Raw genomic sequence first — 14,785 nt, 5'->3', positions numbered from 1 at the left:
CACTACAGATCATTCTATACGTCGTTGTACACTCTTTCTCGTTTACCCTTTGAAAAGAAGTGTGAATTACGCACTAATTAACAGACCGTTTAAGTTATTTTGACAAATTAAAGCTGATATAAATGCTGTAATAATCTGAATAAATCTGCTATTGTACTTAATTTCTTGTCACCACTATACTCTTTACCTGGCATGTCTACATATGGTCTAAGCTAATCTGAATACTACGTCATAGTAAGTATGTTTTACATTCACAGCATTTTTATTATATTGTTATTCTCTTGCACTTCCTGTTATATCGGACACTTCTACACTAGAACACTGTCACTTGTCCTGTTTTAGTACTTACTGTACTGTCTTGTGTTGTTAGCACACATTTACACGTGTACTTTATGTAAAAATGTGTAGGTCTTATTTAGTTCCGTGTCGTCTCGTGTGGTTAGTGAGATGTTTTATGTAACACCGTGGTCCTGGATGAACATCGTTTCGTTTCACTGTGTACCGTACCAGCCGTATATGGTTTAAATCACAATAAAGCCACTTGATTTGACTGGAAGGCTATTGGTTATTTAAATAATCACTCTTTAAAACTGTGGTGAGCAGAAAAGCATCTCATAATGCACAATATGCTATATTTATACTACATGGTCAATAGTATGTGGACACCTGACTATCACACTCATATGTACTTGTTGAGCATCCCATTCCAGATTTCTTCCCTCTCCCGCGTTATAATAAACTCTACTCTTCTGGGAAGGCTTTCCATTAGATTTTGGAGCGTTACTGTGTTCATTCAGAGCATACGAGAGCATTAGTGAGGTTGAAGTCACTAATGGAAGAGTTCTTCCACCTTCTTCCAACCTTAATGCACCATGTTTTCATGGAGCTCGCTTTGTGCACAGGGGCATCGTCATGCTGGAACAGGCTTGGGCCTCTTAGTTCCAGCGAAGGGAAATCATAACGTTACAGCATACAGAGACGTCCTATACAACCGTGTGCTTCCGACATTGTGGCAACAGTCTGGGGAAGAAACACATACGCCCGTAATGGTCAGGTGTCCACATACTTTTGACCATATAGTGTATGTCTGACATTTACTGCCATTTCTGTTTCTTCACCTCCTCAGAAGCATTGTGATTACACAGCTGGTATATAATGGCATGCAAGGTATGGTATGGTATGAGGAATACAACAGCTCACAGAACAAGAAAAAAAAAAACCATTATGAAATGCTTTCTTAAACTTCAAAAGGCAACGTTACATCCAGATAGACCTGACTGACGAGTTACAGCTAACATTAGCAACGTTTATACAGCCGTATTGTTCATTCATACTTGTGTTTCTCAGCAGAAACAAGCTGTCTAATACACCACATAAGGTACAGTACACCTAGATTTATCTTATACATTTTTAAATATAATTTTTCTAGTGTTTTGCTAATTCACACTGAGAATATGAATTTCTTGACTTGCACAATTTTATCCAACTTATTTCAAATGCTTTTTTTTTTTTATGTATTATTTATTAAATCTACCTTAGTAGTGCTTAGTAAGTGACACATTTAGCATGAAAAGAACTGTTTAATTTCATTTACTATTTGAAGCAATATTTAAAATGTCTCTTGACAAACATATCACTTTGTAAATTCCATGTCATTTCCAAGTCACGTGGCTTTTTTTTCATTTCAGACGTTTACTGGCATAAACGAGCAGAAATGAGCTGCTTTATCCCTGCCCCTTTTCCGTGCAAAAGCCACTCACGTGAGACATGCAGTTACAGATGAGATAAGTGAAGTCTGTTATGAAGGAAGAGAGACGCGTGTCAGTTGTTTGTTTTGCAGTTTGACTCACGACCCGTTGAGGGATTTCAAAATAATAACTTCTCTGTTTAATCTCTGTTGTTTTTACCCTTTGCACACCACCATTTTTGCTTGTTTTGACTACATAAAGCGGATATAATTTCTCTAACGATCTGGACTACTGCGACAGGTTGTGACATTTCTATTGCTAAAATAAGGCTTATTTTGAAAACACCACCTACTGAGAATGACTGATCATTCTCACGAAGCTAACTTGGACGCTCATGTTTCCTGAGTTTCTGTTTCCTCAGAAGTGAGTATGAAGCCGTGAAGGTCAATGTTTGCAGTGTGTAATGTATTTATAGCAGCTAAGCATCATGTACATTGCTGGAATTCCCGTTGCTTTCTGATTAGTTGGTCAGGATTTTGTTGCATCTTGACAGCGAGGAATAAAAAAAGGAAATAGATTTATCAACAATTACTTTTTGAATTTAAATGACATTTTAATGACTGGTTTAATCACCTGTGTGCACAATTTAGAGTCTAATGCGCTTTGATTAACTGCAATGTTAAATATTTCCTGCTAGAAATGGTGAATTGTATAACTCACTTTCACTCACAAGAAAATAACTCATGCCAGGGTGGTGTGATACAGTCCAACATTAAAGGTAGTAGCATAAGGCATTCTCGTTGTCACTATGTAATATCATTTACATTTTCAATAAACAGCCCAATGATTTTTTCCAATAATTGACACGATTCGTTTTAAACTATTTATATCTACATTTAATGTTATGGAACACGAGTCGTTTCCTCAACAGCTTCTCATTCCCCCTGCTGTCGAAGTTAAAGAATGCAGCTTGTCATAACAAGACATTGGAAAGCACAAACTCGTTCGTCCTGAAGACTTTCCTGTGACAAACAACTTACTGTTACAAAGCACTAACACTGGAGACTCCTTCCGTAAACGTTGCCTTACAGAAAACTTTACCATAGGAACAACTCGACGTTTTCTTTAAATAACAAGACCGTATACTTGTCCAGCCCTTGCCACTGAACTAAAATAGCAATAAGTTGTTATAAGTTGAAATATTACATCGTTAATACCTTTGTTGAATCTGCTTGTTATTATGTTGTGTGTACAGTATGTGTTTGGGGAGGTTGGATGGATGATGTTAATTGGTGACATGTGACATTACTGAGCATGCTTGGGTCATTCTTGATCTTTCCTTAATGCTTAGGATCACCTGTTTTGCAAAGGAAATGATTTTTTAAACCAATGGATTATGGATTTATGGGTAAAATGCCTCCTGACATTCATCTAATTTTTGTATGCAAAGCGTGTACGGAGAATTATACACACTATCCTTCCTCTTTATTACACATAATTTCATTTATAGACTTTAATGGTGTGAATTCTTTATATTTCCGGATTTCTCGAGTTAATACTGATGAAAATTTCATGTGAATACCCTCATTGGAAATATATTTACTGAAAAAAGTGTTGATGCGTTCAATACTTATTTCCCCTACTGTATATGAACAATGTTAGTAAATGAATTTGTAAATGAAGGTAAACATATAGGCATGTTTCTGTCACTTTTTCTATTGCCTCATGTCATAAACGAGACCGATGATTTTATCATCATTTAATAAAGAAAAATATTATTTTTGGGGTCATTTTTAACATTTATTGGTTAGTTTCTTTAGGTCTGCATTCAGTTGCAGACTTAAGCCCAAAGGTTCTGTTAATATTTACTGTATGTTGGGAAAGTTACAAGTATTCAGATTTAGTTAAGTAGCTGGTTAACTCACTTTTCTGCTGCATTTTTTTTTTTCCCACTTTTTCACAAGTTCATACCAGTAGAAGGGTCTGAGACACTTTTTCCCCCCAGCAGCATCTAGACCAGGGGTTCCCAAACGTTTCCAGGGCAAGGCCCCCCAAATGGCATGAACATTTGACTGAGGCCCCCCTTTTGCAAGATGTCTTTAAAACACATTAAAAATACAGACTTCTGAATATATCCCCCTTTTTTATTAATAATTACATCTTACATCTTTACATTACATTACATTAGGAATTGATTGTGTGTGTGTGTGTGTGTGTGTGTGTGTGTGTGTGTGTGTGTGGCTGTCTGAGAGTGAGAATTTATTTTTCACACAAAATTGTTGCGGTCCCTCTGGCGCCCCCTGGCGGCCCCCACTTTGAAAACCACTGATCTAGATCATTCCCTTTAAATACAAGCGTACACCGTTAAGCCTTCAAATAAATAAATAAATAAATAAATACATCAGGGATTGACAATGCTGACTGAAGAAGGAAACGGCATTTTTTTTTTTTACCCACTAATACCACCATTATTCAGCAGCTTAGAAAATAACACTTGATCCAGCTCATCCTATTAATTAGCTTTTTTTTCTTCTTCTTTTTTACCATGCGAGAGTTACTCATGCACACAAATTAAAGAAGCCATGAGATACTAAATCGAGCACACGAGACCTTAATCTGGACATGGGATGTTGGCTATTTTATTATGCATTTAATTCACTATTTTGATTTGTTGAATAAATAAAACAATGGCATTGTTTTTTTTCAGTATGCTCTCCTGTAAAGAAAATGCGACCATGGTTCAAGCTGATTTAAGCTGACTGAGCACTCGTCGCTGTAAGTGTTGCTCATCATTTTATCCATCATGTCATATTGTGGTTATAATAAACTGTCAGACTGAGCGGTCCTGGACTTAACACAAAAAGTTTTGTTTAAACTCTGCCCCGTGTTTGTATTTCCAGGTGCGATTTCAGTTATAAATCCTCACTGTGCTTAATTCAACTCTGAATATGGCCCTTAGTGTGTAAATCATGAATTTTAACAAATATACCTAAAATATGTTTTTAGACCCTCAACAGGAGCCACCATGAAGACAGTGGAAGAAATAGAGCAGCTGGAGCAGTCTAGATTTGGTCAACCTCATCCAAGACATGGTCTCAAGCTGCTGTACTGGTTTTCTAATGAGTGTCTCTCTCTTGATCAAAACGATGTTTTGCAGTTGAGCTGTGATCCAATTAATAAAGATTTTGGTTTCCACCTATTCGAGAACAGATATGAGAGAAACAGTGGTAAACTTCTGCCTAATGTGGCTTTCCCCTACTATGTGGTGGGCAATCTAAGCTATCCATATGCGTCCAAGCTTCCCGGGTATGTCAGAGAAGATTGTACTCATTCCCAAGACAACAGCAACATGGACCGCATCATAATCAGCCTCGACAATAAGTGGCTTCATACCGTTTATGTGACTCAGCACAGTGATCAGTCAAGTTTCAACAAACATGCCACCTACCGCATTAGCAAGAACCTCATTCTGAATATCAGGGATCTGACCTTAGAGGAATTTCTGTCGAGAACTGGGTACTCGAAACAGAAAACAAACACAAGTCCTGTAGAACTGAGCAACCGACAACCCCCATGTCCTGCTCAAATGACAACCTCCATCTGCAGTCCAGTACAAGAGAGCAAATCACCTACGATCGTGATGATGAATAACACACAAGGACACCACAAAGCTGAACCAACACCCACTTGCATTCTAGCGCTTACGTCTTTTACAAACCAAGATGTTCACAAAGAGATCGAAACACCTCCCGTCTTGACAAATAATAATACACAAGAACACCACAAAGATCGACCGTCAAGGCCTGCTAGCATTCCAGGAATTGCATCTTCTACAAAGCAAGACAATTGTACTAAAGATGAATCACCTCCCGTCTTGACAAATAATAATACACAAATACACACAACTAGTGCGGAGAGTCAACTAAACAATTTTCTACAGGACAATACCATCCAAACTTCTATTCCTCAACCGCCGTCTAAGGATGTCCTAACAACCTCTACCAGTACACCAACCATCATGTCAAAGAACCAAAACACTGATACTGAATCATCTCCAGTGTCACAGATGAACTCTTTCTTCTGGGGGTTTTATTTTCTTTTTCATTATTTCTTTTTTACGTTTGTTTGGCGGGATGTTACGAGAATATTTATAATTGTCATTTTTGTATCGTCATCATCATCATCATCATCATCTCCTCGGCAAAATTGTAATAGAGGAGAGCGAGGAGAGAAGAACGAAAGAGAGGGAAAAAATAGCAAAGCAGAGACGGGAGAAAGGACAATAACATTAATGACAACCAAAGGAAGGAGGAATGTTGTGACTACCTGTACACCAATTGTCACGTCTTCAAGGAACCAAAACACTGATGTTGAATCATCTTCATCATTTGTTTCACAAATGAACTCTTTCTTTTGGGGGTTTTATTTCCTTTTCCTTTTTTCTTTTTTTCATTTCTTTTGGGGGAATGTTATGCGAATATGTATAACTGTCTTTTTTTTTTTTTTTAATCATCACTATTCCAGGAGCGAAAGAGGAAAAACTTCAACAGATGGAGAGAGCCAAGAAACGGAAGAAAAAAATCATGCTGTGAACATTAATAATTAAGGATGAGATGAGCTCATTGTGTGGAAGGAAGGATTAGTGTTTAAGGAGGGATTCATTCTTAATGTACTGTAAGAATTGTTTATAGAGCTACTATTGAGTCTGTGTTACATTATGGGAGAACCAGCTGGATTGGGAACTTAACAATTAAATCAAGAACCCACATTTTCAACTTGATAAAAAACAGCAGGGAAGATTTTGGATATGCCCACTCTCCCTAATCCCTATGATATTTCTGAACAATCGGTCATTAGGCAGGCAAATAAGATTCTATCTGATCTCACCCATGTATTGAACCCTGAGTGTGTTGTTGACCTCCAGAAGGAGGTATACAGGGCAGCTCTGTGTAAATACAATAGATATAAATACTCATTTGTTCCACTGTCAGTGAAACTTATCAATTCTGAACAGAATTCTGAAAGAAAGGGTAATTCAGCGAGCAGGTTCTAAGATCGTTGTATTTTCATTTATGTATGATGTTTTATATATATATATATATATATATATATATATATATATATATATATATATATATATATATATTGTGTTTATAGTATGATTTATTGTGATGCCGTGTTGTATGGTGCTATTTATTGTCTTATGTTGTGATGTGATGGTGCAGTGCTTCTCTTCCCCGAGACAATTATCTCCCATGGGAGACAATGAAAGTAACAGTAATCCTGACTTCAAGCCCGTTATTCAATTTGAATCTACACATAATTCACACATATTGGCTCTGAATTCACCTGCTTGAAATTCAAAGCTTTATTCATTTCGGACATGATTCAGCGTTACGGTGAGTTGTATTTTTCATGCACTTTATATTTGTTTTTGTGGTGCCTTTTATTTTGAAAGCATGTTGAAACGTTACCATAGCGACCAGAGAGCGTTAGGGGGCAGAGAGGATGTTACTCATGTTATGTTGTTGGCGTGATGTTACGAGGACGCTGCTAATAAAGTTGCGATTTCACATTGGATTCACGTTTATTATTATATTTTTAAAAAATACCCCAGTTTTTATGCTGGTCGTATCATTTTATTTTGTTGTATTTATCGGCCACACCTTAAAGGCCGGTCCGTGAAAATATTGTCTGATATTAAACCCGTCCGTGGCGCAAAAAAGGTTGGGGACCGCTGTGCCAGAAAATTATACCTTCTACCTACAATCTCTACCTACAATTTCTAAACTTCCTATCACATGACCGGATCTTCAATTATATATATATATATATATATATATATATATATATATATATATAAATAAAAGGTAAGTACAAAGAATTATTTTTGTACTTACATTTTCCAACAACTACACATTATAGAATACAAGTACTAAAAATTCAATGGATGGAAGTTTTAACTACAACGTATCTCAATGTTCATCAGAACAAATTCATTAGCCAAACCTATAAAGCTGCAAAGAAAAAAAAATTGCTTCTCTACCAGCACATTACTATTTAACTGAAAGGTTTGCTATTGCTAAGTAACCTTGGACACTCCCACTCTAGCCTCAGTATATATCAGTTTACTTTCCAAGCAATCAAACATTCTGCATGAGGACATGTTCTACTGTTAAGGTGAACTTCATTAATTCCTGAGAGGAAATAACGTTGTTTTTTGGGGGTTTTTTTTGCATTCTTGTATGTGCTGAACAAGTCCTTCGACATGTGGACAATGAGGAACTCTGATTGCTGATCAGGCCTACCACTGTGGTGTCTGCAAATTTGATTATAGCTTTGGAGCCATAAGCAGGTATGCATTTGTGGTTGAAGAGGGAGTAGAGAAGGTTATGCAAATAGCCCTGTGCAGTGTTGAGTTTGCAGGTGTAGAAGGTGTGGTTGCCAAGCCTAACAGAATGATGTCTAATAGCAAGGACATCCAGGGTCCTATTACAATGGAAGATGGAGATGTCGAGGTCTGTGTATTTAGAGATCAACTTGGAAAGGTTGAACTGAAATTGATGAATAGCTTTTATCCAGGTGGGTCATGGTAGGTGTCCTCTATTGAATTGATGAGCTGGTAGGAAAACTGATAATGATCCAGTGATCAGGGCAGGCAGGCTTTCATATGTGAAAAGACCAGCCTCTCAAAACACTTGCCAATGATAGCTGTGTAAATGACAGGATAGAGGCACAGTGATGGCTGTTTTAAAGCAGGTATGGACCACTATTTGGGGTAGGGACAGGTTGAAAATATCCATGATATTCCTGGCTAACTGCCCTGTATAGGCCCTGACTACAGTACCTGGCCTGGGATGCCATCAGGCCAGCAGTTTTGCATGTATTTATGGAACACACATCACTAGTGGAAAGTGCGAGTGGCAGGTCATTAGGGCGGAGCTCAGCTTTGTAAGATGGTTCTATTTTTTAAATCTATCGGATTATCAGGCTGCTGACCTTAGAGATCTTTCTCACAAAAACTGGGTATTTGAGACTGCAAGAGGACACTGATCAGGGAACTGGGTATTCAACACTGCGTAACGACTCTGATCTGAATGCTGAGTATTCGATACAAGTAGAGGATTCTAGTTTTTGGGATCATAATAAATATAAAAACCGCTGCGGATGTATCACACTATTAACTCTGGGTACATAGATAAATTATTAAACTTACGCAAAGCCAACAGATATTTAAATACAGTAAATGACAGTGAATCTACAGAAATTATACAACCCCTTGTTCTAACCTAAACTGTAACCCTTCATATAAGTTAGTTTTACATGTAAGACCATGTTACAACACAATGTCAGGTGGCAGGGAAGGGTGCACCTGCAGGTATGTAATACTGAAAATCTCTGTGATGTAATGCCTTTGGGTGTTTTTTTTTTCTTGTCTGAACATTATAATTAACACTGACTAATTTATTGATCATGATTCCAGTTGATGGTAGTAACTGGAAAAATAATTTATATAACGTTTTACCACTCTGCGTAATCACCTGAATAGAGTTTAAAACCTCGTGTTCTTTTACTTGCAGTAAAGTGTGATAAAGTTTTAAAATATATATATTTCTATTCATTTTAAATCAGCTTATTATATAACTCTCTCTTTCTCTCTCTCTCTCTCTCTCTCTCTCTCAAATGTATGTCATTATTCAACAAAACAAGAACAATCATTGTTAAACAATCTTTTTTCTTGTCTGAACATTATAGTCAACACTGCCTAATTTATTGATCTTGTTTCCAGTTGATGCTAGTAACTGCGAGCGAGACCGCCGCCTCATAAGCAATAGAGATTGCTTCCACTCTCCAATTAAAGATGCGCTGCTTTGACACATCATTACCCCTACTGTCACCGCCAAGCAGATCAGCAGCTGCTTCGACTTACGCCAGTGGCCGGAGCGGTGGATATAAGTAGAGAGAGCCCATACTGGACACAGTGGGTGTGATTTCTCTTGTTCCGGTATGAGGAATGGAGGAGGGCAGAAAGCCTGCAACAGTACTGGCTGGGCAGCAGACATAGGCACTTTAGGAATATAATCTGGGCTAGAATATAGGAAGGCCTTGGCTAATCCAGGGGCAAAGTCAAGGCAGGAATGGGCAACAGAGAGAGCTTGTAGATCACCTACACGCTTGAGAGATGTCAGGGCCAGCAGAATAGCTACCTTTAGAGTCAGAAGCTTCTCTGAGGCTGACTCCAAGTGCTCAAATGGAGCACCTGACAGACCTTATAGGACCACAGAAAGGTCCGTGAAATGTATGCGTGGTCTCAGCCCCCTGACACCATGCATAAACCTCAAAGTCAGAGGATGTTGCCCCACAGAGGCTCCATAAATAGGGGCGTGGCTGGCCAAAAGGGTGGCCACATAGACCCTGATTATAGAAGGAGCCAAACCTGCTGAGAAACGTCCTTGTAAGAACTCCAGGACTGTAGTTATTGCGCAGTTCACTGGGTTTGCTGACGTTCCACGAGACAAAAAGTCGCCACTTGAGCGCATACAATTTCCTCATGGCTAGTGCTCTAGTGTTCAACACGGTCTCTACAACCTCAGTTGTGAGACCAGAATCTATGAGCTGGTGCCGTTCAGGGGCCAGACCCACAGTTTCCACAGGTCCGGCCGAGGGTGATAAATCAGCCCTCCGGCTTGAGACAGTAGATCCCTGTAGACGAGCATCTCCCAAGGAGTGCCGTCTAGCAGGAATATTATCTCTGAGAACCATATTCCAGCTGGCCAATAAGATACTACTAGCAGCAGACGTAGATGGTCTTGGCGAACTCTCGCTAGAACCTGTGGGAGCAGAGCAATAGGGGAAAAAGCATACAGTTGTGACTACGGCCACATGTGCAGCATGGCGTCCAGCCCCATGGTGCGGGAGGAGTGAGGGTGAACCACAGGCAGTGCGTTGTCTCCTCGGAGGCGAACACATCCACTCCCACTTGGCCGAACCTCCGCCGTACGGACTCCACCACTTAAGGATGGAGCTTTCAACCATACCTCGACAGGATGTCTGCCCCCACATTCCGGCTGCACAGAATGTACGTTGAACTCACTGACAAGAACTTTCCCTCTGCCCAGAGAAGAATTATTTGCACCTGCCTGAACAGGGGGCGTGAACATAACCCTCCCTGGTGGTTGATATATGAGACCACCGCTGTGTTGTCTGTCACAACTAACACATGGTGACCTCTTAATTGAGGAAGAAAGAACTTCAGTGCTAGAAATACGGCCCGCAGCTCTAGAAGATTTATATGCCACTCCAGATGAGGGCCGCTCCAAATAGTGACCCAAGGTTAGAAACCGGGGACACCTCCGAATTCTCAGAGCACGTAGGCATCACTGCGTAACACTGATTACTCTCAGAGGTTTCATCCTCAGACAAAACCCCCAATTTTTCATCCACCACTGAAATGGTCTTATGTGCAATAGGCCCAATGGTATGACGTTGGCTGCTGCTACCATAAGCCCCAACAGTCTCTCACAGAGACCTGAGGGGAAGCCCAGATCCAGCTTTATCTTGCTCAATGTTGATAGGATTGAACCTACGGAGGTTGGGGATAGAAACGCCCTCATCATAGCAGAATCCTTATAACCCCTAGAAAAGTTGTCCTCTGCACTGGAGAAAGCATATTTTTCCTGAGGTTCAACCTGAGACCCAAGCTCCTCATGTGGGTGAGAACAACATTTTGATGTTGAATCACCAGTTTCCTGGATAGTGCTAGAATTAACCAGTCATCCAGGTAGTTTAGTACACGGATTCCCTGGAGTTGCAAGGGTGCCAGAATGGCATCCACACACTTTGTGAAGGTGCGAGGCGATAAAGCTAGCCTGATGGGAAGAGCCCAATATTGGTACGTGTTGCCTCCAAACGTGAACCTCAGGAACTTCTTGTGACAGGGTGATGTTTCTATGTGGAAATATGCGTCTTTGAAATCTATCGTCACAAACCAGTCGTCAAACTGAATCTGTGGAACAATAAGTTTGAGCATTAGCATCTTGAACCTGTATGTCCGAAGAGTATGGTTCAGATGATACAGATCTAAAATTGGCCATATACACTTGAATCTGGATTTGGTAAATCTTACCCAAGACACAGACTCAAGCTGCTTCACTGGTTTGCTCACAACTGTCTGTATTTTGATGACGACAGTGAGATGTGCTGGTAGTACGATCCAGAGGAAGGAGATTTTGATTTCCACCGATTTGAAAACAGAATTGAAAAAAATGGTGATAAACTCCTGCCTGATGTGAATCTTGACTACTACGAGGTGGGCAATCTGAGCAGAGCAGGAGCAGACGAGCTGCCAGATTACGTTAGGGAAGATTATATCAAATACCGCAATTACTGTGCCTGCAACATGGACCGCATCATAGTCAGCGTTGAAGATGAGTGTTTTGACAGAGTCTATGTGACTGAGAACAGTGATCGGACAGATTTCAACAAGGAAGCCACGTACCGCATTAGCAGGGGCCTCATTATGATTATCAGACGGCTGACCTTAGAGGAATTTCTGTTCAGAACTGGGTACTCGAAACAGCAAACAAACATTTTCTCCACTATTCCTGTGACGGTTCCCATATATTTAAGTAACCAAGAACCCCCATGTCCAACTTCACCAGTAACCATACCAGCAATTATGTCTTCTACAAATGAAAACATTTACATTCAGATCGAATCTCCACCCATCATGACAAATGATAATAATACCACCCAAAAACGCACTGGTGTGGAGAGTCAACTGAACAATTTTGTTCAGGATAATATCATCCAGTTATTGTTAAAATCTCAATAACGGGGCTGCACCAATACATCCAATCACATTTAATTAATATGTGCTTTATACATTTTATGAGATTTATTCAAGTAGTATACAGTAGAATACATGACTCCAAAGCAATAGTCTCCAAGGAATCACTTGACAAAAACATTATGATTGTAGGTCAGGCAGTTTAAGACCTATGAACACAAACTATTTCACAGACTGAAATCTTTGTAGTGCTTTTAAACACTGAGATTGTTCATTAACATACAGTATCTCATAAAAGTGAGTACACCCCTCACATTTTTGTAAATATTTGATTATATCTTTTCATGTGACAACACTGAAGAAATGACACTTTACTACAATGTAAAGTAGTGAGTGTACAGCTTGTGGAACAGTGTAAATTTGCTGTCCCCTCAAAATAACTCAACACACAGCCATTAATGTCTAACCCGCTGGCAACAAAAGTGAGTACACCCCTAAGTGAAAATGTCCAAATTGGGCCCAATTAGCCATTTTCCCTCCCCGGTGTCATGTGACTTGTTAGTGTTACAAGGTGTCAGGTGTGAATGGGGAGCAGGTGTGTTAAATTTGGTGTCATCGCTCTCACACTCCCTCATACTGGTCACTGGATGTTCAACATGGCACCTTATGGGTATCGGCTGAGAAATTTAGTATTGGTGCATCACTAATTGACAGTGATCTGAGTTGGCATACACAAGTGACCAGTGTCTGTGCAAGAATCCCCCAGCGTCTACACTTTTTAAGAAGACTGAGGGTATCTGGTGTTAGTAGTAAGATTATGCTACCCCAGTTTTTATGCTGGTCGTATCATTTTATTTTGTTGTATTTATCGGCCACACCTTAAAGGCCGGTCCGTGATACTAAATTGTAACTATATCTGCTGAATGTTCCTGTCATCATGACGTGTGTGTATTTGTGTGGAGAGGGTAGAGGGTGTGTGTGTGTGGATGTTTGCCTGTATGTATATGAAAGACCGCTTTACATGATTTTGCATGTTTTGCTGTGTACAGCATAATATTATGGGCTACATATTGACTGTGACAGTACTGAGTACATTGGAGTCATTCTTGTTCTTTTCCTTTCACATAGAAGAACCTATTTTGGAAAAGAAATGCTTTTTTATCGAATGGTTTATGGATTTATTGGTTAAATGCCTGTTGACATTTATCACATTTTTGGATGTCAATGTGGCTGCACCTGCTACAAAATTATACCGAGAGGGATACAATCTCTACCTTCTACCTACAATCTCTACCTACAATTTCTAAACTTCCTACCACATGACCGGATCTTCTATTCTATAAAAAAAAAAAAGGTAAGTACAAAGAATTATTTTTGTACTTACATTTTCCAACAACTGCTCATTATAGAATACAAGTACTAAAAATTCAATGGATGGAAGTTTTAACTACAACGTATCTCAATGTTCATCAGAACAAATTCATTAGCCAACCTATAAAGCTGCAAAGAAAAAAAAAATGTTTCTCCACCAGCACATTACTGTTTAATTGAGAGGTTTGCTGTTGCTAAGTAACCTTGGACACTCCCACTCTAGCCTCAGTATATATCAGTTTACTTTTCAAACAATCAAACATTCTGCATGAGGAAGTATTTTATTGTTAAGGTGAATTTCATTCATTCCTGAGAGGAAATAACGGGTTGGTTTTTTTTTTACATTCTTGCATGTGCTGAACTTTTTTATTTATTTATTTTTTTTTTAAATATCACTAAAATAATATTTCTTTTGTTATGCATTTTCCCCCTCTTGTGTACTGCTTGAGGCCTTATAAATTAGCAACACGCTTTTCCCTCCTAGTGGATTGTAGCAACTGGTCTTGGGAGGGGAATAGAAATATGCCCAGTACATATACATATACAGTGGCAAGAAAAAGTATGTGAACCTTTTGGAATTTCATGGTTTTCTGAATAAATTTGTCATAAAATGTGATCTGATCTTCATCTAAGTCAAGGGTATTGACAAATATAATGTGCCTAAAATAATGACACAAAAAAAAATTCTGATCTTTCATGTCTTTATTGAGAACAACCAAAAAAACTCATAGTGCTTGTGGAAAAAGTATGTGAACCCTTGAGTTAATGACCTCAAAAAAGCTAATTGGAGTCAGGTTTTAGCACACCTGGAGTCTCGTTAAGAAAATGAGTTTGGAGGTGTGGACTACAGCTACTTTCACTGATAAAAACCCCTCAAACTTTTGGAGTTTGCTCTGCACAAGAAGTACATACTTATGTGAGCCATGCCTCGCCAAAA

At 39.1% G+C, this 14,785-nt stretch overlaps 1 protein-coding gene across 1 annotated transcript; it reads left to right on the top strand.

The window, feature by feature from the left end:
- The first annotated feature begins 1,354 nt into the window (after positions 1-1,354).
- LOC128606110 (uncharacterized) lies at positions 1,355-6,740 on the top strand. Its single transcript, XM_053622132.1, has 4 exons — positions 1,355-1,378; positions 1,689-2,111; positions 4,396-4,463; positions 4,695-6,740. The coding sequence occupies exon 4, from the start codon at positions 4,714-4,716 to the stop codon at positions 6,292-6,294; it is 1,581 nt and encodes a 526-aa protein (XP_053478107.1). The 5' UTR covers positions 1,355-1,378; positions 1,689-2,111; positions 4,396-4,463; positions 4,695-4,713; the 3' UTR covers positions 6,295-6,740.
- Positions 6,741-14,785: the final 8,045 nt, after the last annotated feature.

The sequence above is a fragment of the Ictalurus furcatus genome, chromosome 3 (genome assembly GCF_023375685.1).
Source record: "Ictalurus furcatus strain D&B chromosome 3, Billie_1.0, whole genome shotgun sequence".
In the NCBI taxonomy this organism is placed as follows: Eukaryota; Metazoa; Chordata; class Actinopteri; order Siluriformes; family Ictaluridae; genus Ictalurus; species Ictalurus furcatus.
Note: the sequence above shows the minus strand (reverse complement) of the source record. Positions and strands in the feature narration are given on the sequence as shown.

Bases quoted from the DNA above. Each gene is read 5' to 3' on its own strand.
- LOC128606110 (XM_053622132.1), top strand. From the start codon at position 4,714: ATGAAGACAGTGGAAGAAATAGAGCAGCTGGAGCAGTCTAGATTTGGT.